We start from the raw sequence: 25988 nt of genomic DNA, 5'->3' as shown, positions 1-25988 counted from the left end.
TACACAGTTTCCTATCTGCTAAGGGCATTCTACATCAAAAATCCTATGTTGAAACCCCTCAACAAAATGGGATTGTTGAGAGGAAACATCAACATATCCTTAATGTAGCTAGGGCCCTACACTTTCAATCCAATGTGCCTTTAACAATGTGGAATTTTTGTGTGCAGCAAGCTATCCATATTATTAACAGACTCCCTACCCCTTTGCTTAAACTAAAATGCCCTTATGAAATTCTATACTAAGAGCCTCCCTCCCTTATTCACCTTAAAGTGTTTGGATGTCTAAGCTATGCTACATCTCTTATGGCCCATAGGACCAAGTTTGACCCTAGGGCACGCAAGGCTGTCTTTATAGGCTATAAAGAGGGAACTAAGGGCTATATCCTTTATGACTTGACTCATCACAATATTTTTGTCTCAAGACATGTCATATTTTATGAAAACACCTTTCCTTTCAAATCTCAACTTCATTCCCAAGACAGCCAGAGTTTTGCTCCTCCCTGTGATGATAGTACAAATCCTAACCTTCCTTTATGTGATGATACAACCCCCATTGAACCATCAGACAATAACCTGCCTGCACTACAACCATCAGACAATAACCTTCCTGCACTGCAACCATCAGACAATAACCTGCCTGCACTACAACCATCAGACAATACCTTGTCCAATGTCCCTCATACTCCCAACTCAGGCTCTCCTTCCAATCTCCTCATTAATGATAATCTCAACCCAAGCTCTCATGTCCACAACTCTCCACCATCCTTTTTATCCATCAGTCCTACTCATCCTCCTGTGAATATTAATGATGATTAGCCTCCTATAAGACATTCTACTAGAGCCTCTAATCCTCCCTCATACCTTGTTGATTATCATTGTTTTTCTACTTCTGCAAATCCTTCTTCCTCTAAAAATTACTTATCCTCTGTCTTCAGTTCTGTCTTACAACAATTGCTCCCCAGAATTTCATCATTTTTGTTGCTCTATTTCCTCTAATCCTGAACCATCCAGTTTTCTACAGGCTAACAAATTTGAATGTTGGAAGCATGCTATGAATGTTGAATTGCAAGCTCTTGATGATGATAATCATACTTGGACATTAGTGGATCTTCCACCTGGTAAGGTACCAATTGGATGCAGATGGGTCTATAAGGTGAAATATAGGGCAGATGGATCCATAGAAAGATATAAAGCCAGGCTTGTGGCAAAGGGTTATACACAAATGGAGGGAGTAAACTACTTTGATACCTTTTCTCCTGTAGCTAAGATTACCATGGTTCGAGTTCTTTTGTCTATAGCTTCAATCAAAGGTTGGCACCTAGAGCAATTAGATGTTAATAATGCATTTTTGCATGGAGATTTATATGAAGAAGTGTATATGACATTACCTCCTGGCCTAGTTACTTCCAATTCCTCACAGGTCTGCAGACTTCACAAATCTTTATATGGTTTGAAGCAGGCTAGTAGGAAATGGTATGCTAAACTTTCTTCTTTTTTGATATCTCTTGGCTATTCACAATCTCAAGCTGATTGTTCTCTGTATGTTAAATCCACCTCCACCAGTTTCACAGCTTTACTAGTGTATGTGGATGACATAGTTTTAGCTGGTAATTCCCTTGATGAAATTAATTCTGTTAAGCATCTTTTGGATCAACAGTTCAACATCAAAGATTTAGGCAAGCTGAGATATTTTTTGGGCTTTGAGATTGCTAGGTCAACTAAAGGTATTTTCATGAACCAAAGGAAATACACCCTCCATCTGCTTGAAGACACAGGTTACTTGGCAGCCAAACCATCCTCTATACCATTTGACCCCAATCTGAAGTTGTCGGCTTCAGCTGGCCAACCTATTGCTGATCCATCATATTACAAGAGACTCATTGGTCGACTAATTTACCTTACTAATAGCAGGCCTGATATATCTTATGCTGTACAACATTTGAGTCAGTATGTTGCAAAGCCTCTTGCCCCTCATTACCAGGCTGCCACTAGAATCCTAAGATATCTCAAGTTTGCACCTGCTAAGGGAATTTTCTTTTCTACTGCTAGTTCTCTCAAACTATATGGTTTTGCAGATTCAGATTGGGCCAGATGTCCAGAAACTCAAAAATCCATTACAGGTTTTTGTGTTATCTTTGGATCCTCACTCATTTGCTGGAAATCTAAGAAATAAAACAATGTTTCTCGTTCTTCCACTGAAGCCGAATACAGAGCATTGGCCTCCTTATCTTGTGAACTGCAATGACTCCAATTTCTTTTTCGTGATTTCCTCAGGCTGCTTCTGTTTACTGTGATAGCAAATCAGCAGTGCATCTTGCTCACAATCCTACATTTCATGAAAGGAGTAAGCACATTTAGTTGGACTGTCATGTCATTAGAGAAAAGATTGTGTCCAAACTCATTCACTTGATGCCTATCTCTACTAAATAACAATTAGCAGATGTGTTCACTAAGCCTTTACACTCTCCAATTTTTACTTCTCTTTTATCCAAGCTTGGTCTTTGTAATATCCAAAGTCCACCTTGAGGGGGGATATTAGAACTAACACTTTATATTGTACAGAGTTTCCACCTTAGCTTACACTACTACACCTTCTTGTATATATAAACCATCTTGTAAATAATTATTGATCAATGAATGAAACAGTATTTTCCTTTCCTTCTTCTTCTTGAATGTAACTACCTTCTTCTTCTTCTTCTTGATGCATAACTAACTGTTTTCATCTCCCATTCATGATGAACACATGTTCCATTGATAATTATATTGTCTTTTATATATTATTAAATTAATCTATAATATAAGAAAATTTGATATTCTAGAAAAACCTCTTTTGCCCTACCCTCTTATTCTGCCACCTCATTAAATTGAGGGTATTTTGTGTCCAAATATAATTTTTTCAACCAAGGATGTCATTTTGTTCTATTTCAACTAAATATTTATTTAATTAAGCCATGATTTTCTAGGTGAAGTGCATTTGATGATGTCACATGCTTTTATTTGGTTTCAAACCAACATATTCAATTCAACCTTTTCTCTTTTCTCTTCATCCAATGATATATCCAATTTAAAATTTATGTATTTTCTCTCACTTTTCACTTTTCACTTACCTCTTCTCTCATTTCTCTCTCTTTATCAATCCTCTTTTTCTGCCCTCTTCATTTTCCTCTTCGTCTACCATATTCTTTTAATTTTTCCCTCTTTTTGCTTCATATCTCTCTTTTTCTTCTTTGTTATGCATTTATTCATATTTCAGAGTATTAAGTTATAATGATAATTGTTTTGTTAGATATGGTTGTTATGTTTGCAACAACTATTTAGAATTTCTTGACGTTGCTATGAGTTAGTTACAGGTTTTTCAGTTCCTAATGTGAAGTTTTCGGTTATGGTTTCGGGGTTGAATTTGTATAATTCCTCTTTGATTTCTTCGTTGTCGGTTGTTTAGAGTTTGTACCATTACAATGAATTGACTAGGCTTTCGAGGTTGTCGTTGATGTCTGGTTGTTCAAATGGTGTTTCAGATTCAATATTATGAATTTTTGTATATATGTATGATATGACTCTTTTTTCTCTTTAGCTTCAGTTAACAAAGCTTTATGGTATGATTTATATGTATTTGTGGCTGCAACATACAGTGATGAATGTGTTGGAATTGTTCTGGTATGATTTACAGGTATCTGGTGAGTTATTTGTTATGGAATTGTTCTACATTCATTCCGATTTTAGAGTATTAATTTAAAGTGATGAATGTTTTGTTAGATTTGGTTGTTATGTTTTCAACAAATATTTAGAATTTATTGACGTTGCCGCGAGTTAGTTACATTTTAGATTTATAGTGATTTAAAATTGATGTTTGCAACAACTATTTAGAATTTGTTTGTAGATATGTGTTGAAAAAAACCAGGTTTTCTAGGCAGGAGATCTGCTCATTAAGAGGTGACTTTTTCTTTTTTGGTGTATCTCTTTTTGTTTATTTGATTCACATGTTTGAAATCTTCTTTTATTTCGTTTTAGCCATCACATGATGCCCTTGAAAGTATGGACTGAGTTTTTGTGTAATAATCACCACGACCAACACCGATCTCTCAATTTTATAATACCTTATCTAAGTGTCTTTCAATACCTTGCTTACGAAGTAAACTTGATGTTCAACTTTGTCTTTATCATGGACAAGTACATAGCTCATCGCCCTATTAGTGAATGACAAATACAAGTATAAAGGCGCACCTGCCTCAGAGCGTGTCAGAATAGGCAGTGTTTCCAAAAAGATTTTAAATGTCAGAACACTTCATAGGATTCTTTTTCCACTCGAACGTTTCCTTATTCTTTTGGCTGACAACGTAGTGAAATGCGTTGTGATTGGCACATGAAATAAAATGAGATAGGGCGTCCAAACACCCTGTTATTTGTTGAAGCTCCTTAATGATGGAAGGGTTCCTCATGTCAATGGTCACCTAATATTTTCCAGGGTTTTCCTCGATCCTTCTTCTAGTTAACATAAATCTCAAGAACTTGCCCGTCGTAACCCCAAAGGTTGGTGGAGTTTAGGCGCATGTTGTATGTTCAAACTAAATTTAAGATGTCTTCAAACTCTTTAAAATGAATTCCTTCTCTAGGGGTTTGCACGATCATATCGTTGATGTAGACCTCAAGATTTCACCCTATTTGGTATGATAAAACCACATTCATTAGCCTTTGATAGGTGACGCCTGCTTTCTTCAATCCAAATGACATGAAATTATAATAGTAATTTCCATGGTTGGACATGAATGTTGTCTTGGGCATTTCTAAAGGCTCCATTTTTATTTGGTTATAACCAGAGTAAACATCCATGAAGCTCAAAGTCTTATAACCTGAGGACTCATCGAATAATTAGTCAATGTTGGGAAATGAATATGGATCTTTATGGAATATTGCATTAATATTAGTGAAATTGACATACATCTTCTATTTATTTAATGATTTCTGAACTAAGACCACATTAGCTAGCCAGGTTAGGTATTTGATTAACTTCTCAACCTCCTCGTTGATCCTCAACATCTTCTCTTCACCAACTTTTCACTTTCTCTACGCTACAAGCTTTACAATGAAATCTTTGGCGAGATGGTGATAGAACACCTTGGGTTCTATAACTCACATTTTTGAAGGGTCCCACGCAAATAAAACAATTTTTTTTATAAATAGGACGATCAACTTTTCTTCTTCAACTTTGGTCAGGGAGGTACCTAGCTTGGGGGTTTGGAAATCTTGGGATCTAATCCATACCTCCTTTAGATCCTTTGTAGGTGCTAATGTCACACGGTGAACTGACTTGGGGTATTTTGCTTTTTATCGCAATGTCGCGGATAGCAAGAGTCGCCACCGACTTTTCTTTTATCCAATAAGGAAAGGTGGAAAAGAACAGGAAAGACCTCAATAGATTTTGGGTTCGGGAGGTACATTATACAAAGGGAAGGTGTTAGCACCCTTTGTATCCATGGTTATCCATGGGCTCTTAATTGCTGGATCACTTATATTTTTGTCTGAAAAGTGTTCGTGAATTGTTTTAAAAATGTTTCGAAAAAGAGTTTAACTTTGTAATGATTCTCGTATGAATGTATACAAAGTATTTATCTTGGTTGATTTTGAAAACGGTTTAGAAAAATGTAACTGGGTAATGATTCTAGTATGAATGTATACCAAGTGGTGATTTTCTAGGATTTGCAAAGTGTGAGGGGTGGGAAATGTTTTAGGTTATGATCCAGCAATTGAGAGTTATACCTTCCTAAGGTCGTTATGAACGTTTCCTATCCTTATGAGGGTAAAACTGTCCTTACTATTGAGAAGTAAGTAATTTTACCCTTTGGATGTTTAAGGGTCACCGTAGGGTCATCGATAGGTCATTGAAGGCAACAGTTGTAAGGATACCTTAGCATTCGAAGGGACGATCATCATTTAACCGTAGGCTACACCGAAGGGTCATCGAGGGACAAAATCGTATTTTCGAAGGCAACATCCGAGGGACCATGATTTATTTTATGATGATTTAATCGAAGGGTCTTTGCTAAGTGTATCCCTACATTCGCGGGACATGACCGTAATACCGTAATATCATAAGGCAAAAGAGAGGTCCAAGATCACATATTTAAAGGCCGCATTTTAAAGTTAATTAGGTGATTATGATGAATCTCCACATTAAAATCAATACATTAAAAATAATACATTAAAATTAATACATTAAAATTAATTATTAAAATTAATTATTAACATTAACACATTAAAATTAATTAAGCAATTTAGGGTGAGCCTCCACAAGGGTATCCCACAAATAAAGTGGAAGACCTAACGGCGGTCTTTTTTTCTGGGACCTATGAACCTTTGCAAAATTCAACAAACGGGTTAGCATACCAAATCAGGGTGCAATCGAGGATTACACCGCAAAAGAAATCACAACAGTAATAGGATCAAATAAACAATGCCTGGCTATGATAAAACATGAATGAAAAGTCATAACAGAAAAGCTGGCTACTGTCAGGTTCGCGCCTGCCTCGCCTAGCGAAGGCTTAGCGAATACTCGCTGCATGCTCGCTTAGCGATGTGCTAGCGAGTGGCTGCGGATTCCGGTTTTAATAACGATATAATGGCAGCAAGCTTCACACTTTATAGCATTCATTACAGAGATTATGTGGTTAGACATTCAACGGTTCATGCATACTTAAATTCATATGTAAAACTTAAGATAGTTTCATAAATTCAATCATGATACCATGTGCAAATTAAGAACATAGGGTAGTAATAGCAATGCCAACCTGTTTGTAATCGAATGGTAACCTTGAATTGGCTGATCGGATCGAATTGAGCGGAAGTGACCTTGCCGCCGCCGGCTTTTCCTTCAGGGCTTCCTTTAGGGTTTTCCGTCTGTAAGCGCTAGGGTTTGCTTGCTAGAGTTCTCCTCTCTCCTTTTTTCATTTTTTCTTTTCATTACTGAAGTGCTGGTATTTATAATGCCCTTTTTCATGACCTAATGGGCTCAGAACGAAGCCCGAAATTTTTTGTTGTCTGTCAGCCTCGCTAGGCGAGCTGGTAGCGAACGTTTGCTTCGCTAGGCGAGCGTGTAGCGAACGTAACGTTCGCTAGGCGAGCGTGTAGCGAACAGGCCAGTTTGGGCCATTTTCTGGATTGGGCCATTCGTGAGCTGGGCCTTTGTCCCTTTAAGATCAGTGCCATAAAATGAGTCGGAATGCCCCTGAAAAATGTCTTGAACTATTGATGGGCAAATTTTGGGGTATGACAGCTGCCCCTGTTCAATATTCTTGAACCGAGAGAGTCAGAATGGTATGTGCCGTTCGTGGTCTGGAGGTGAAAGATTATTGAACACTAGAATGCCCCAACAATTTGCGCTTGTCCATCAGTCTTGACGGAGATGGGCTTAAAGATACCATCCAGGAAGTTTGATGAGGAGATTTCCAGATTGTGTCGTACGTTAGACGATATCTGGAGACATGGGTGTCACACCGGGTCGTACATCAGACCGTATAGTGAGTCATCCATTATGCTGTCGACTTCGCCGGGGAGTCGGAGTATGCTATATACTGCTGGGGATAAGGGATCAGAATGGATCATACACTGGACCGTATCTGAATACCAGAGTGAGCTGTTCGTTAGGCAGATGACTTTGCCGAGGATGAAAAATCAGAATGGATCGTACGCTAGATCGTCTCTGAGTTGAAGATCCAAATGGGTCTTATGATAGACTGTATTGGAGTTGCAGGATGAGCCGTCCATTAGGCTGAATCTGATGATAAAAGGGGGTAGTCGTACACTAGACTACACTTCAGAAATGTACCGTACACTAGGTAGCATCTGAGGAGACGAAGGTCCAATTGGGTCGTACATTAGACCGTATCTGAGCAGACTGAGCCGTCCATTAGGCTGAATCTGATGATAAAAAGGGGGTAGTCGTACACTAGACTACACTTCAGAAATGTACCGTACACTAGGTAGCATCGAAGGTCAAATTGGGTCGTACATTAGACCGTATCTGAGCAGAATGAGCCGTCCATTAGGCTGAATCTGATGATAAAATGGGGTAGTCGTACACTAGACTACACTTCAGAAATGTACCGTACACTAGGTAGCATCTGAGGAGACGAAGGTCTAATTGGGTCGTACATTAGACCGTATCTGAGCAGAATGAGCCGTCCATTAGGCTGAATCTGATGATAAAAGGGGGTAGTCGTACACTAGACTACACTTCAGAAATGTACCGTACACTAGGTAGCATCTGAGGAGACGAAGGTCTAATTGGGTCGTACATTAGACCGTATCTGAGCAGAATGAGCCGTCCATTAGGCTGAATCTGATGATAAAAGGGGGTAGTCGTACACTAGACTACACTTCAGAAATGTACCGTACACTAGGTAGCATCTGAGGAGATGAAGATCTAACTTGGTCGTACATTAGACTGTATTCGAGCAGCATCTGGTCTAACTTGGTCGTACATTAGACTGTATTCGAGCAGCATCTGGTCTAACTTGGTCGCACATTAGACTGTATTCGAGCAGCATCTGGTCTAACTTGGTCGTACATTAGACTGTATTCGAGCAGCATCTGGTCTAACTTGGTCGTACATTAGACTGTATCTGGGCAGAATCCGAGGACTTGACGGTCTAACTTGGTCGTACATTAGACTGTCACTGAGCAGAATCTGGTCTAACTTGGTCGTACATTAGACTGTATCTGGGCAGAATCCGAGGACTTGACGGTCTAACTTGGTCGTACATTAGACTGTCACTGAGCAGAATCTGGTCTAACTTGGTCGTACATTAGACTGTATTTGATGACTGGAAGGTCTAACTTGGTCGTACATTAGACTGTATTTGATGACTGGAAGGTCTAACTTGGTCGTACATTAGACTGTATTTGCAGAATCTGACTTGAAGGTCTAACTTGGTCGTACATTAGACTGTATTTGCAGAATCTGACTTGAAGGTCTAACTTGGTCGTACATTAGACTGTCTTTGAGTGGTTGAAGGTCAGAATGGATCGTACGCTAGATCGTATCTGAGTTGTTGAAGGTCAGAATGGATCGTACGCTAGATCGTATCTGAGTTGTTGAAGGTCAGAATGGATCGTACGCTAGATCGTATCTGAGTTGAAGGAGTCATATGTTGAGATGAATCAGGATGAACCGTACGCTAGGCTATATCTGATAGTATTTGTATATGCTGTATTTGCAATAAATGTCTGGGATGGGCTTATAGATGCCATCGTTAGGAGGATGTCAGAATGAATGTTGTCATGGAGTGTATCTGAAAGATGTAGTTGAATCCTGAATGTAATTGATAAGGATGTCCGTCTGAATGGACCTTTGTTTTGACTATGTCAGGAGGATAATTGACCTGAAAAATAAAGTTAGCTTCATGCCATGTCATGATGCATGAGATGCAAATGTTGTATGCATGCGTATGCTGTGAAATGATGTAATGAGTGAATTATGCGTCTGGAATGAATGAGAGCATTGTATACATGTATATGTTATGAAATGATGTAATGTATATGATGCGGAACGAAAATTGTATGTAGGTATGTGATGTGAAATGATGTAATGAATGCACTATGTGTCTGAAACGTTCTTCCAGGGGACTCTACTGGGGAAATAAATCTCAGTCTTCTGGTCGGAGATATTTGTATTGATGACCCTTCCTTAGCTAGGGGTATTTGACCTTTATCTGATGGCAGAGATATTCAACAGAGCCTGGCTGGGGTAGAAGAGATGACCAGTCTAGTGATGCCAAGTTCTTCTGGGGCATAACTGGCTTAGCCGGGAATAGAATTGGCAACAGATTCATTGGAAAGCCTGGTTAGACCTTCTCCTCGATCCTGAAGTCCTTTAGTAATTGTCATTGTTATTTTATGCATGTATTTTGATAAACATTGATCATATTCAAATGCATATATCAATTCAAGTTAAATCAATGGACGTTTATGCAAACAAAATAGAGAAAGTAAAACAAAAGCATTTTTTTTTTGAAACAGAATTGTATTGATTTAGAAAGAGGGCCTATAAACAGGCAATTTGTGTACAAGGAGACAGAAATCCTAGTAAGAGGAAATCGTCAAGAAACGAAGACAAAGCTATGCAGAAAAAGTCCTGTTGATTTTAATTCCACTACTGTCATTATGTCTTCAAGCCTCTCATCTCCTGCTGTCGGATGAAAGTGATTGGCTTGTTCAGTCCCTTGAACTTGGTTGAAGCAGACAGAGAACGGGGCATAGTCATACGCTTTAATCCCTAATTTTTGCCTGGACCGCCTTTTCAGGTTTTCAGTCCACCGGGATACCCTTTTTTTTGCTCAAGCCGCCTTTTCAGGTTTTCGACTTGCCGGGTGTATGTCTTTATATGTTTATCCCTAATTTTTTTGCCCGAACCCTTTTGGTTCGCCGGGATGCCCTTACTTTTGCCTAGGTACGTCGACCTAGCGGGTCTCTTTTATGCGTAGTATTTTTTAACTATGTCAGCATTCACAGGATGCGGGAACTCTTCGCCATCCATTGTAGCAAGCATCATGGCTCCACCAGAGAATACCTTCTTAACTACAAATGGCCCTTCGTGTGTGGGAGTCCATTTGCCTCTGGGATCACCTTGTGGTAGAATGATACGCTTGACCACCAAGGCGCCAAGTTGGTACACCTGTCTCTTGACCTTTTTGTTAAATGCTTGGGTCATGCGCTTCTGATATATCTGCCTATGACAAACAACCGCAAGTCTCTTTTCATCAATCAGATTTATCTGATCGAGTCGAGTTTGAATCCATTCATCCTCATCTAAGCCTGCATCTTTCGCAATTCTTAGAGAGGGAATCTGAACTTCCACTGGTAAAACGGCTTCCATTCCATAGACTAAAGAGAAAGGGGTTGCCCCTGTCGAAGTGCGGTAACCATGAAGAGCAAAAGGTAACATCTCCTGCCGGTCTTTGTATGTTACTGTTATATTCTTGATATTGTTAGCAGCCTCCACGGCGCCGTTCGTCTTTGGCCGGTACGGAGAAGAGTTATGGTGCTTTATTTTGAACTGCGTGTAGAGTTCAGTTTAGTACCATTATCAGTGATAACTCTCTCAGGAGACAGCAGGTTTCTCAAGTAGATATTTGATAGAATCCATCTTAGAAATCAATAAAGTGGTATGATTCAACATATACTGTCTTAGTCGGCGAGCAGCCTAAGCCAAAGCACAGTAAGCTTTCTCGAGCTGTGAGTATCTTGTTTCACAGTCGGTACCTTTTGCTAAGGCAGTGTATGGCATGCTCTTTTCGACCAGACTCGTCATGTTGCCCCAGCACACCCTATTGAATTTTCTAACACGGTCAAATACATGATTAGAGGTCTTCCTTCAACTGGTAGCATTAGAATTGGAGGTTCTTGGAGATATTTCTTGATTTTGTCATTCATCATTCCATACCATCTCTTGATTTTTTCTTTTTTGGTAATTTGAAGATGGGTTTGCAGGTAGCAGTCAAATGTGGGATGAATCGGGCAATGTAATTCGAGTGCCCCAAGAAACCTCTGACTTCTTTCTTGTCTATTTCAGTACCCATTGCAATTTCAATTGATTCCTCCTGCGGCTGTATGGTCTTTTCTTCTTGTAGTAACAGTCTGACAAGTTCACCAGGGACTTCACAATCTTCCTCGCTTCCATCCTCGGCTTGGTAGATCGGATTTTCAAAATCATAATGAACAGTAGCAGAACTATTATCAACAGGATCCAGAGTGGATATGGATATGCAATTTGTTACGTGAGTGTGTGCAAGAAAACATAGCTTGTTTAAAAAAAATGACAGGAAAGATAAAGAGCGCAATATTTGAATGCAAAAAAAGTCCATTGATTTATTGAATATGAATATGCTTATGAAAATGACAAACCCTTAAAATTAGCTATTATGCCCCGGGTATAGACATAATGCTTTTGAAATACTAAAATAGCAATAACAATTACTCCTGACTAAAGGAAATCGGGATAGTGTCTTCAGCCTTCCAATTATTGGGTCTGTCACCAATTGTTGGGAAAATCCAGCTATCCAAGTCATAATCGTTATCAGTATCTTCCACAGCATTGACAGTCTCGTCATGATTAGGCAGAGGGGCAGTGATGCCATTAGGAGTCTCCGGAGGATCAAAGATAGTCGCCTGTATCTTCCCACTTCGAATGCCACTTTCAACATGTTCACCTGTTAATATAAGTTCAGTGAAACCCAATGAGGAACTCCTCAATAGATGGCTGTAGAATGGGCCAATCAGTATGCTCATGAACATGTCCACTAATTCTCGATCAGTCATAGGGGGTTTGACTCTGCCAGCCAAATCTCTCCACTTTTGAGCATATTCTTTGAAACTTTCCTTAGATCCCATAGTCATATTCTGCAACTGTAGCCGAGTAGGCGCTAGTTCAGAATTATACTGGTACTGTTTATAGAAAGCAGTTGCTAAATCAGTCCATGTGTGGATGTCAGAGCTCTCGAGCTGATAATACCACTCCAATTGTGTGCCAGACAGACTCTCTTGGAAGAAATGGATCCAGAGCTTCTTATTAGTGGTATACGGCTGAATCTTTCTCACGTAAGCTCTCAGATGCATCTGAGGACAAGATGCCCCATCATACTGAGTGAAAGCGGGGACCTTGAATTTGCGAGGAATGATCACATCGGAGACTAGACCCAAACTTTCAAAATCCAGACCGGGCGCCTTCTGACCTTCCATAGCTAGCATGCGTTCTTCCAGCAACTTATACTTGCCATCTTTTGGAGAGTACTGTTCATTCTCATAATCTTCATCGTCATCCTCAGGGTTGAAAGGATCAGCATTCTCATCTTCTGAATCTGTCTCTGTTTCCTCTTCTTGATCCTTCGGAATTCTGATTTTGATTCCCGCAGCCTGTCCTTTAAGCCTTTTTCCCGGGTTAATGTAACTCACAGCTTTCTTGTCTTTCTTTTTCTCGAGCAAGAGAGCTTTCAGTTCCTCCTGCCCCCTGGATAAGTTCAAGATCATCTCCTGGAGTTGAGCATTCTGAGCATGGAGATCCTTGACAGTTTGTTCGAGGTCCATTTTTCTGTGTGGAGGAAAACCGTGAGAACACTGATCCCTTTAGAGTACCTGTTATGCTATGTTATGCTATGCAATGCATGAAATGTTTTCAAGGCCTTTTGGAATTTAACTTTGCATAAACTACCGAAAAGGGAAACTTTTTTTTTTTTTTTTTTTTTTTTTTTTTTTTTTACGAAATAGAGAAAAGTTAAATCCCTAAGTCCTCGAAATGGTTAGTACAATGCCATGATGTTATGATGTTAAGTAAAATAACAAGCACAAACGAGTCACACAACAATCATTCCTAGGTTTTAAGGCTTGCATGAGTTCCATAGGTAAGTACCCTCCCCACTGAAGTTTGGTTGGTTCAACCTGTCCTAGCATAGTAACCGGGTTCTAAAAGGATCTCAGATCACCGACCTTCCTTTAAGTCCACTTCAGTGCAACACCAAGTGGTTGACCAAAGCTTCCCTAAAGTCCAATCTCAAAGAGTGTAGTATCGAGTATCAACCAACCCCAGTCGGAACCGAAGTCAGTTATCTCACTACTTTCTAATGGCCAGGATGAGTCAATTAGGGTTCTAAAGGTCTGGTTAGTGCTTTGATGACACCACGCAGATGCCAAATTTTTCCTCAAGTAAACATGAGGAACATCAGGACATCCAAAGTGTCACATTAACCGTAGCCATCATTTTAACCATTCCAGTATACGCCGGATAGTCGCGATGATCTATTGCTACTTACCTAAGGTACACTAGATCCGGGTGTAGGATCTTTCACTCAAAAATACCCAAGCAATCCCTTAAAAGTAAATCAGACAATTTGGAATAAGTGATCTTGTTTTTAAGGTAACCTCTCTTTTTAAAGTTTCCCCAGCAGAGTCGCCAGTTCTGTCACACGGTGAACTGACTTGGGGTATTTTGCTTTTTATCGCAATGTCGCGGATAGCAAGAGTCGCCACCGACTTTTCTTTTATCCAATATGGAAAGGTGGAAAAGAACAGGAAAGACCTCAATAGATTTTGGGTTCGGGAGGTACATTATACAAAGGGAAGGTGTTAGCACCCTTTGTATCCATGGTTATCCATGGGCTCTTAATTGCTGGATCACTTATATTTTTGTCTGAAAAGTGTTCGTGAATTGTTTTAAAAATGTTTCGAAAAAGAGTTTAACTTTGTAATGATTCTCGTATGAATGTATACAAAGTATTTATCTTGGTTGATTTTGAAAACGGTTTAGAAAAATGTAACTGGGTAATGATTCTAGTATGAATGTATACCAAGTGGTGATTTTCTAGGATTTGCAAAGTGTGAGGGGTGGGAAATGTTTTAGGTTATGATCCAGCAATTGAGAGTTATACCTTCCTAAGGTCGTTATGAACGTTTCCTATCCTTATGAGGGTAAAACTGTCCTTACTATTGAGAAGTAAGTAATTTTACCCTTTGGATGTTTAAGGGTCACCGTAGGGTCATCGATAGGTCATTGAAGGCAACAGTTGTAAGGATACCTTAGCATTCGAAGGGACGATCATCATTTAACCGTAGGCTACACCGAAGGGTCATCGAGGGACAAAATCGTATTTTCGAAGGCAACATCCGAGGGACCATGATTTATTTTATGATGATTTAATCGAAGGGTCTTTGCTAAGTGTATCCCTACATTCGCGGGACATGACCGTAATACCGTAATATCATAAGGCAAAAGAGAGGTCCAAGATCACATATTTAAAGGCCGCATTTTAAAGTTAATTAGGTGATTATGATGAATCTCCACATTAAAATCAATACATTAAAAATAATACATTAAAATTAATACATTAAAATTAATTATTAAAATTAATTATTAACATTAACACATTAAAATTAATTAAGCAATTTAGGGTGAGCCTCCACAAGGGTATCCCACAAATAAAGTGGAAGACCTAACGGCGGTCTTTTTTTCTGGGACATATGAACCTTTGCAAAATTCAACAAACGGGTTAGCATACCAAATCAGGGTGCAATCGAGGATTACACCGCAAAAGAAATCACAACAGTAATAGGATCAAATAAACAATGCCTGGCTATGATAAAACATGAATGAAAAGTCATAACAGAAAAGCTGGCTACTGTCAGGTTCGCGCCTGCCTCGCCTAGCGAAGGCTTAGCGAATACTCGCTGCATGCTCGCTTAGCGATGTGCTAGCGAGTGGCTGCGGATTCCGGTTTTAATAACGATATAATGGCAGCAAGCTTCACACTTTATAGCATTCATTACAGAGATTATGTGGTTAGACATTCAACGGTTCATGCATACTTAAATTCATATGTAAAACTTAAGATAGTTTCATAAATTCAATCATGATACCATGTGCAAATTAAGAACATAGGGTAGTAATAGCAATGCCAACCTGTTTGTAATCGAATGGTAACCTTGAATTGGCTGATCGGATCGAATTGAGCGGAAGTGACCTTGCCGCCGCCGGCTTTTCCTTCAGGGCTTCCTTTAGGGTTTTCCGTCTGTAAGCGCTAGGGTTTGCTTGCTAGAGTTCTCCTCTCTCCTTTTTTCATTTTTTCTTTTCATTACTGAAGTGCTGGTATTTATAATGCCCTTTTTCATGACCTAATGGGCTCAGAACGAAGCCCGAAATTTTTTGTTGTCTGTCAGCCTCGCTAGGCGAGCTGGTAGCGAACGTTTGCTTCGCTAGGCGAGCGTGTAGCGAACGTTCGCTAGGCGAGCGTGTAGCGAACGTAACGTTCGCTAGGCGAGCGTGTAGCGAACAGGCCAGTTTGGGCCATTTTCTGGATTGGGCCATTCGTGAGCTGGGCCTTTGTCCCTTTAAGATCAGTGCCATAAAATGAGTCGGAATGCCCCTGAAAAATGTCTTGAACTATTGATGGGCAAATTTTGGGGTATGACAGCTAATCTTTCTTTCTTAGGGTCTATCTTGGGATCCACGTTTACATAATTTTCTCTTAGTGCATATGGTTGTAGAACAAAGTTTGCATCCATCTCCACCCTCTTTATCCTAAGGATAACCTAGTAGCATTCTTGGGAGGTCTCTTGATCACCTTGGATTATTCCAAACTGCTTGTTACGAAGTAAATACTTCATACGTAGATACAAGGTCGACAAGACGACTCCTAAAAGATTGATGGTATAACGCCCCATGATGATGTTATATGAAGAAGGGGCATCTACCACAAGATACTTGACCTTGATCATATTTGTATTCGCATTCATCCCAAATATTATCTTGAGAGTTATGTAACCCTTTAACTGTACATGCTCGTCAGAGAGTCTAATCAACAAACCTTGAATGCTTGAATGCTTGAATGCTTGAATGCCATTTTGATTCAACCGAAGCCTTTTATATGCATCCCCAAATAGGACATATGATGAGCTTCATGGGTCAATCAGTACCCATGTTATATCTCAATCGTCACACTACACCGTTATAACCCTACGGTAATTGTCGTGAAAATGTATACCGACGACATTCTTTGTAGAGAAAATAATTCCAGGTTTTAACTTCTTTCCTGAACTCGGTGAGAGGCTAACAGACAAGTCATCCAACAAATTATTTTTGAGCATATCTCCTATGAGAAGAGTTGAATTCTCCACCTCCGACAAACCCCCTGTTATGGTGTGAATGGACGTGACCACTTTGGTCAATGTCATGATCCCTCAAATGTCACCATGTTTAGTAGATGATAAATGCAACTTGTGATTTGAAGATGAGTGTGACCCGGGTCAGTTTTAGTGGAGCCAAATGGTAGACGCTGATTGTACTTGCTAAAAATACTACATTGAGAGAGGGATAATCTACTCATATGGTGATTGTGAGAGTCATTACCTTTTCTCTCTAAAATTTGTGTATCTTAGGGTTTTCTTAAGTGAATGTGCATTGTCATCTTAGAGGTTGGGAAATATATAGAGAGGTTGCCTTGGATCGGACCCAGTCCAGTAATCAACACTTTCTCCCATATCCCGGGGAATGCGTGGGATCATGGAGGGACAATTTCCTCTTTCTTTGGAGGATTAGTTTCCCTTTTGTGACCTAGTCAAAACAGCTAATGTATCGCACCTATAATGCGATGTACGCCCATTGATGGATGAGTGGTAACTTGCTCGACCCATCCCAAACCATGACTGGGCTCCCACTCGATACCATTCTCGCACTAGACCGCCTCTTTTGGGTATGATCATTTCCATCCCAACACTATATTGATCCTGGCTAGCATAATGAGTTACTTCTCAAGATTTTAGGACTAGATTTTCTCCTAACTCGCTAGTTTTGCCAAACAACCTTCTTGATGCCCGATATTACTTAGTTTATGGACGATCACTTTTTAAAATCAACAAAATTATCCAAGCTTATAGAAATGATACAATATTTTAATAAATTTAATTTATGCGAAATTATATAGGATCGTAAAAGGGATTGATCCTTAACATTTAAGATTAAGTACAATTTGATTAATAAATTTTTACTCATTCACAAAATTGGTCCATTCATTTTAAATTTATCCAATTTTAGTCTCTTTCACATATTTTTAAACTAAAAAAAATAGTGATATAATGTCACATATTTTTAAACTAAAAAAAATAGTGATATAATGTCACATATAATCTAATAATGTATAATACAAGTGTTTATGGAAAAAAATTTAATTAATAATATGAGAATAGTAAATTTATTTAAATAAACTTATATAATTATATTACATATTTAAAAAATATCACATCATATTTTTAAATTGAAAAATCTGACAGAATGATTTAATTAGAATATATTTAATATAAAATATAAATTCCGGAAACACTTGAAAATAGAGAAGTTAAAGTTATAATTAAATTAAATTTATATTGTTGAACAAATAAAAGTTATATTACTATAATATATCATACATTTATTAAAACAACAATCTTATTTTTTCTTAAATATTTATTTATATAAAACAATCCTTATTTTTCCACTTTATTACCTTTAGAAAGCCAAATCGTCACATTCTATTCCGAAGGTTTGAATAAGGGATAGGATTCATCCTTGATAATAGTAAATTCATGCAACCTTTTACTGCTTTTAAGGAAGATCTTCCTTATTCCACATGGACCAAATATCATCTACCTATCTCAGGCTCTTTTTTGCATATGCTATCAAACCATCAGCAACACCCCACAAGATCCATTAATTAATCAACCCAATTCAATCTTATATTTAATTAATCACCCATTACATTAGTTTAATGTAATACAAAACAATTAGTTCAAAAAGAAAAGCAACAAAAAATAAAAAAAAAGACTAAAGGACAATTGTGTCATTACCATATTCCATAGTCTATTGACTCCAACCAACTCACATGTCGAAATTGAATCAAGGATAATTTAGTCCTTTCACACCCTTCCCCTGACCGAAAATGTCATACTTGAAACTTGTTCAACACCTTACTCCATTGCAATTACTCCTCACTTACATACCAGCTTCCTTCACAATTTCCCTTTCCTCTTTTTTTTCTTTCTAAAACAAATTAATTATAATTTCCATTTTCTTTTATATATCTATAAGGATTTAAACTTTTTTTTGTCATAAAAAATATTTTACTACAATAAGAATAATATCATTAGTTTTTATTTTGAATTCTATTTAAAAATAAATAATATTTTTTTAATAAAAAAACAATAATAATCACGTTAGTATGAAAGTTCAAATTCTCAATTGAACTGAAATTTAAATAAAAATAAATATCATCCCTAATTGAACTAAAATTTACAGATATTAAAAAATGAATATTACGATAATAAAAAAATATAGTTAATGGGATAATTACTACGTAAAAAACGGTTAATTAACTAATTACCACAGAGTTAAGCTAATTAGAAAAACAAAGACACAAATATCCGGTGTCCGTTTTTCTGTAATAATTAATCTACCACAATAATAACGATACATTAACGTAGCAATAACCTGAATAAAAACAAGAAAAATTAAATGAAGATAATAAATACTCCTACATATATGGTAATTTCTGTGTCATCTCATGGCGGGTACAAGATAGGTAAATATAAAAATAAAATAAAATAAAAATAAAAGCAAGTAACAAAGTGATGAGAGACCAATAAAAGAAGCCCCTAGTTGCAGACACAGAAAGATCAAAAATCAAAACGCATTGAAATTGAAATTGATACTGAAACTGAAAGATAGAGAGAGAAAGAGAGAGAGAGAGAGTAGAGACAGAAGCTGTGTCCGCGTGGGTTAGACTCATTTCAGATAGAGATTTAGAGAGAGAGAGAGAGAGAGAGTAAGAGAGAGAAAATCCAACCTCATTTTCTCTCTCTACAACCAACTTCCATTTGATCGGAACCTCTCATTCTAGATTACCGTGCAATGGACCACTATCCCCGGTCCACTGAGCCTTCTCGCTCTGATCCGTCGCCGGAATGGACCGGACCCGACCCCCAAACCGGTCTCGAAGGTAAACCATCTTCTGATTCTTGGTTTTTGAAGAATGTGTTTTTGGGAAGTGGTTTTTGAATTTTGATCTTGTTGATTTCTGCAAAATGCAGAACCTATGTGGCAATTGGGGCTTGGTGCTGGAGAGGATTCGTATCCACTACGACCTGATGAAGCTGATTGCACTTACTATTTGAGAACAGGTTTCTGTGGCTTTGGTTCTAGGTGTCGGTTCAACCATCCTCCTGACCGTAGCGCGGTAATGTTTTTTTGTTGTTGTTGTTTCTTTGCCTTCATTCACGTGTATTTGATTTCGTGATTTCGTGCTTGATTCTGTGGTTAATTTAAGATGTTTTGTTTTGCATTCTATATCTTGATAGTGTTTTGTACTAATTTCGAGATATGTTAATGGTTTGATTAGGTTATTGGAGCTGCTTCTAGGACTGTAGGGGAGTATCCAGAACGTGCAGGCCAGCCTGTGTGCCAGGTTCTTTATATGATTTCGCTTAAATAATACTGTGGGCTATGGACTCACTTATCAAATGCACAAATGGTTGCATTTGATAGTTGATACTGTAATTCCTTGTTTTGTGTCATGAATATTGTGCTCAAGTTCAATTGTCATGTGTGTATGTTTGAGGATGGAGTCAGCTTATGTTTTTGTTTTGATTGTCTTTAAGTTTAATAGGACTTTTCGTTTGTGTTGATTATGTCTGCTGGTTACTTGAAATGCAGTATTATATGAGGACAAGATCTTGCAAATTTGGTGCTTCTTGCAAGTACCATCATCCTAGACAGGCAGGAGGCACTGAGGCTAGTCCTGTGTCGCTAAATTATTATGGATATCCACTACGTCCGGTATGTATGTTTAATTTAATTAATTGATGTATTAAATTAAGCATTTTTTAATGTCGGGTCGTGTTTTCTAAAAATGGAAAGATTTTAGTCTGAATTTGAATGTTGATAAAATATTAAAATTTAACAGGGTGAAAAGGAGTGTTCCTATTTTGTAAAAACAGGACAATGCAAGTTTGGTGCAACTTGTAAATTTGATCATCCTGTTCCTGCCGGTGTCCAAATTCCAGCTCCATCACCTATTCCCCCAGTTTCACCTTTACATATACAAGTACCTACCCCAATATATCCAACCGTACAGCCTCCATCTGGTCCTTCATCACAACAAATTGGTGTACTGGTCGCTAGGCCACCTCTACTACCCGGTTCGTTTGTCCAGAGCCCTTATGGACCTGTAGTATTGTCCCCAACCATGGTCCCCTTTTCTGGCTGGGGTCCTTATCAGGTAGGTCAATTATTTCTTTTATACTGTTTAGTCATATTTTGTGTGCATTCGTCAAAGATGTTAATTGTTGAGCTCTTTGGTGCAGGCTACTGCAACGAGCCCTGTACTTCCTTCTGGTAATCCTGCTAATGTTGGTTCCACACAGCTCTATGGCATAACCCAGCTACCTTCACCAGGTAATGCCTATACTGGACCTTATCAACCTTCTGCTTCCTCAGTTGGTCCTTCAAGCAGAGGTCATACGGAGCAGTCATTTCCAGCCAGGCCTAATCATCAAGAGTATCATTATTACTCTAAACCAGAGGATCTTCCATTTGGTCCATCATATAGGTATAACCAACCTCTAGACATGAGTGCACAAAAAGGGAATGTTGTCCTTGGTCCTGCAGGTCTTCCTTTACGCCCGGTAATGATTTCCTCTCAACTTCTTTGTTCTTTTGCTCCTCTTATTGAGTTGCGGAATATATCTCCATGATTCTCCTTCCCTCTTCCACCTTGTAGAAAACGAAATATTTTTTTGTTATTGCTTTGTCATTGACCCGTCTTTCCTCTCCAATAAAATATTATAGTTTTTGGTGGTTGAAATTGCTATAGCTATTGCTGTGGTTTAACCAAATTGACTTATGATCATTTTGTTTTCAATAGCTTCATGCAGAATTTGAAACTTGCTTTAATGAAATACAAGTTTAGTTTGCAATTCATCATTGAAAACAAATCATAGTTGGAGCCACTGTTCCTTCCTTCCTAGTGCACGGGCTTTGGTTATTCTTATGTTTACAATTTTCTAAGATATTGGGATTTTGTCTTTTTTATTATGTGTCATGTTCATTTTCTGTTATTTCACATCTGAACAGCCTCTAAAAGTTAGTGGAATGATCATTTGATGAATTGTCATAAATGCCCTGTGGGCAAGTGTTTTAATCAAAGTTGGGAAATATTTGAATTATAATTCTGCAGTCTATTCGAGATTCTTATAGCGAACTCGGCGTTCATCTCGTTGCTTTATTTAGGTGTGTATTTTGTTACATGTTTTTGTCTGATGCATTATGACTGTACTCAGGGTAAGTTCTGTTTGCAAGATCCTAATAAAAAAATTTCAGTGTACTATAAAGAGCTAAAGATTATCGCACACCTCATTAACTATGTAGATAATGCTAACATAAAAAAATTGTGATTGGGGGTTATCACGTTCTGTTGTATTTGAACACAATGTTTCTATGAGTATTGGGAAAATCTCAAGTCCTACATTGGTTGCAGATAGAGTCTGGAAAAAGTTTCTATAGAGTGACACCATTCATCTTACAAGCCGGTTTTGTAGGGATGAGTTTATATCAAAGCCTGTTGATTGGGCTGCAGGCCAGCCACCGTTTATATCCACGCACCAAGCCCAAGAGTGTTGGGCGTGAGGGGGTGACTGGGCATGGTGTTAACATATTGCCATATAAAATTACTAGGGAATTCCCATATTTATGTAACAACCGTGAAAGGGTATTTTTTCCCCCAAATTACTAGGGAATTCCCATATTATTATATTGACCATGAAGGGGTGTTTTTTTCCTATATGTAATCTTTAAGGTAATTTCTTGAGTCCTGCACATTATAGTTAGATCTGCTTCCAATAGTGAGGTTTTACATTTCATGTTTCCATTTTCACATCCTGCATATACTTCTTTTCCATATACATGGAATTCTGTTTTGGTAAATTGAATTTTTTTTTTTGGTATATAGAAGTTTATTTAACATCCCTTGAGATATTTTTTCTTTTAATAGTACGTATATGCAGCTTTCTAATTCTGGCTCCACCCCTTCCTATATGTAAACATGTTACTATTAATTACCAGGTAATGATTTCATGTTACCATGCTTTTCATAATAATATTGTGGGGTATCATGGCCCTTAAAATGATGCCAAGGAAATATGATATAGCTATTAATAAATTAAGTTACATATTTGACAACCTTAAAAGATATTATACACTATACCGATCATATTTGTGTGAAAGATGAGAGGGAAATAGATGATTGCAATTCTGATTTTGTCTGTACTTTTATAAGTTTGTTGCATAGTGAAATTTTCTTCACTTTAATTTCACTCCTTTTTGGGTTGATAAATTGTATCCTTTGAGAAGTCATTACTCATTAGAGATGAAAAGAGATGTTTGGCAATCCCTCTCTTCAATTCATCCAGTCCTTATATTGCCTTTAATGCATCCTTTAGTTAGTTTGGTTTGTTGGACATACCACTCAAAAAATTAGTATCATGTTAGGATAATTGGATCGACAAATAAGGTAGCCCCTTCGTATGGAATTTTAGTATTTTTTTTGTTATGATCCTTACAAGAATTGCTATTGGGGCTTGTATAGGGCTGAATTCCTGAGAGTTGCTTTTGGCAATCATATTGAGCCTAAGAACGGTTATCATGAATGGCATGGATTAAAACTGAAATCCGGGGAAGAATCAATCAAATTAGGGCTATCCTATGCCTAGAGTTAGTCCTGCATACAACTTAATGATTGTTTGGGGTAACCTTTCAGGTGGTATTTGTAAGAGCATAAATATTTTAGGTTTTTCTGTGTCTGAGATTAAGTATTCTGTGAAATCTTATAGTACAATTTTAATAGGATAACTTTATAGGCTATTTTTAGCCTCCATAATTTTAATTTTTTAAGGATTTGGCACTGTGTTGCTGACCCCACATAGCAAGTGTGGACTCTTTGCTGTTGTATACGAGTTGGTTTTATGGATTCGACTCTTAGGAACTTGGCTGGAGAAGCTAAGATTCCCTAATACGAAGTCCTAAGATTATTATTTTTACTAATATTTTCTGGAAACTAGTCACCCAGCAAGTAAGGCTTATCCCACCAGGCGATCTCTGTTGCATCGATCAAATAGTGCTAATGGGCTTTGTCCAAACCATATTGCCAGTAAAACCATTTGAGAAAAGGTATTTCTGAAGGCATTTTCCCCAATGGTCTCAACCAAAATATCAGTAAAACCATTTAGAAATATTTCTTGTAATGCTTTTTACAAATGGTCTTTCTAATAATCAGTTGCCCGATTTCTGTGAAGGAAGTGTCTTAACAATTTGTAGAGTATGTCTTCCAGATCCCTTTTCCTCAATGTTTCATTAATTGCACCATAATTTTTTCATCTTATGCATATTCCATGGCATCCCTTTTTTGCCTACTTGATCTAGACTCTCTTATGTGATAACCAACATAATTTCCATTTACTTTTTTTTTAATTCCCTGTTAAACTCAAGATTTTGGCATTTTCAGTATTACATATTCTTTACTTATTCACATGCATGAATTTTGATTTCTATCAGAGTGCCATTTAGGTTAAATATGAAATATTTATGTGTAATTTGGGTTTGTGCGGAGTTGCTTGCTCATCAGTCGCATAGGCTTGAAATTTCTTGTCAGTGCTAGGAAACACCTTTTGTTGCGTGTTCCTTAGTTAAGAGGTAGTTGCTCTTATGCTCTATCATCTGTTTAATCTCTGAATCCTATGTTCCCGTGCTGGCTATGGCTAAGGTTTCTGTATGTCCTTCCTGTAATTCTAGATTAAGCGTGCTTCTAGTTTTCCATATTATAGACAGATTCCGAGTCCCTCCCGATTCTCTTGAATGTGGTGGTTATTTTGAAACACGATAAGTCTGTCTTATATGGCCCGCTCAGCTGTTAGTGCTTTCTTTCTTCATGCATTTGGATCTGGCTAAAGGAAAGTATCTTAATATATTTTAGATTTTTGTCAGTTGTCACTTTATCTGTTTAAAAGACTTATACTTGGGAATGTAAAATATGTTCAGATGAAATGTTTTTCCAAACTATTATTTGTCTGCGTTCTTACTTCCAATATCCTATGTTTGTGTTTTTTAATCAGGGGGCAGCACCTTGCACTCATTACACACAGCGTGGTATATGCAAATTTGGCCCCACATGCAAATTTGATCATCCTATTGCATCACTGAGTTACAGTCCATCTGCTTCTTCCCTGACTGATGTGCCAGTTGCGCCGCACTTTGTGGGTTCATCTGTTGGTACTCTTGTTCCTTCATCTTCTTCATCAGAATTGCAGCCTGAACTTACCGCAGGATCCAGCAGAGAGTCTGTTCCATCCAGAATATCTTCATCAGCGAGCACTACGACTGGATCAGTTGGCTTGAATTTGTCAACTGCTGGCCATGTTTCTCAATCCAGCACGCGGAGTTCTAGTCCTTTACCAGCTGCCAATACCACAAGTAGTAATGTCTCTCACACCTCAAGTTAAGAAATGTGAATGCATACATCATCATTACTCCTTTTTTTTTTAATCTCAATTCTTCAACCAGATATCATTATTCAAGGAGGTTCTCAAATAGGGTTCTTTTTGTTCTCCCTCCCAGTTATATCTCAGTTCCATATTCAGATCTAGCACACCTCACACTGATTATCTTTATGTTCATAAATCTTTATTGTGGCCATTCCTTTGATCTTGAATAAACCATGGCCAACCATGAAAATTTTAGCAACCCATACAACTGCCTTGCTTTAGAATAACTCCTAAAGAATCTGCAATTCCATTTCCATTGTGCACATGTCCATCCACATCTCCAATTTTTGGAGTCTGTTGTGCTTATTTATGCTTCAATCTTCTTTCATATGAGAACATTCTGTCCAGACTTTCATTGACCGTGTGTTTCGCCTCTTCACCTGAACCTTTTTTTGAATTAGGTAACAATTTTCCATTTCTGTTTTGGAAGTCCTATTCAATACTTCCCAGCTTGTATCTATAGGGTTTACTGTGAAGAGAAATAATCAGGAGACTGCAATGAGGCTTCACATTGTTATCTTATATGGTTTGTAATTTTTGGATACACTTTGTTGTTGTGACAATCAAAAGTTTGATTGACTTGGTATTTGAATTTATTCTGGAACAAGAATATGAAGAAACACATTTTAGTATGTAACATCCTTTTTATTCGCATTTTTCATTGGATTTTCTTATCTGATCAAGCTTTGATGTTAGATCAGATAACATTTTTGGATGGGATTTTAATTTTTTATACCTGATCAAAATTTGATGTTTGATTTTGGATGCCATTTTAGTTTGTTATCACCTCTCCCCCCTTTGGACAATCAAATATGTAATGTCTTGTTTAGAAGTTAGGAGGGGAGAGATTTTGGGGTGTGAGAGTATTATTAAAAGAGATTTTTTTTG

General features: G+C 37.8%; 1 protein-coding gene across 1 annotated transcript; it reads left to right on the top strand.

Annotated features, from left to right (window-relative positions):
* The first annotated feature begins 19146 nt into the window (after positions 1 to 19146).
* On the top strand, positions 19147 to 25732 carry LOC127079419 (zinc finger CCCH domain-containing protein 34). The gene is made up of 7 exons (XM_051019804.1): positions 19147 to 19507; positions 19599 to 19744; positions 19907 to 19972; positions 20221 to 20343; positions 20471 to 20785; positions 20871 to 21191; positions 24672 to 25732. Exons 1-7 carry the CDS (start codon positions 19420 to 19422, stop codon positions 25056 to 25058), a joined length of 1446 nt encoding a protein of 481 aa, XP_050875761.1. The 5' UTR covers positions 19147 to 19419; the 3' UTR covers positions 25059 to 25732.
* The last annotated feature ends 256 nt before the right edge of the window (positions 25733 to 25988 follow it).

This window comes from Lathyrus oleraceus, chromosome 1 (assembly GCF_024323335.1).
Source record: "Lathyrus oleraceus cultivar Zhongwan6 chromosome 1, CAAS_Psat_ZW6_1.0, whole genome shotgun sequence".
Lineage (NCBI taxonomy): Eukaryota > Viridiplantae > Streptophyta > Magnoliopsida > Fabales > Fabaceae > Lathyrus > Lathyrus oleraceus.
Note: the sequence above shows the minus strand (reverse complement) of the source record. Positions and strands in the feature narration are given on the sequence as shown.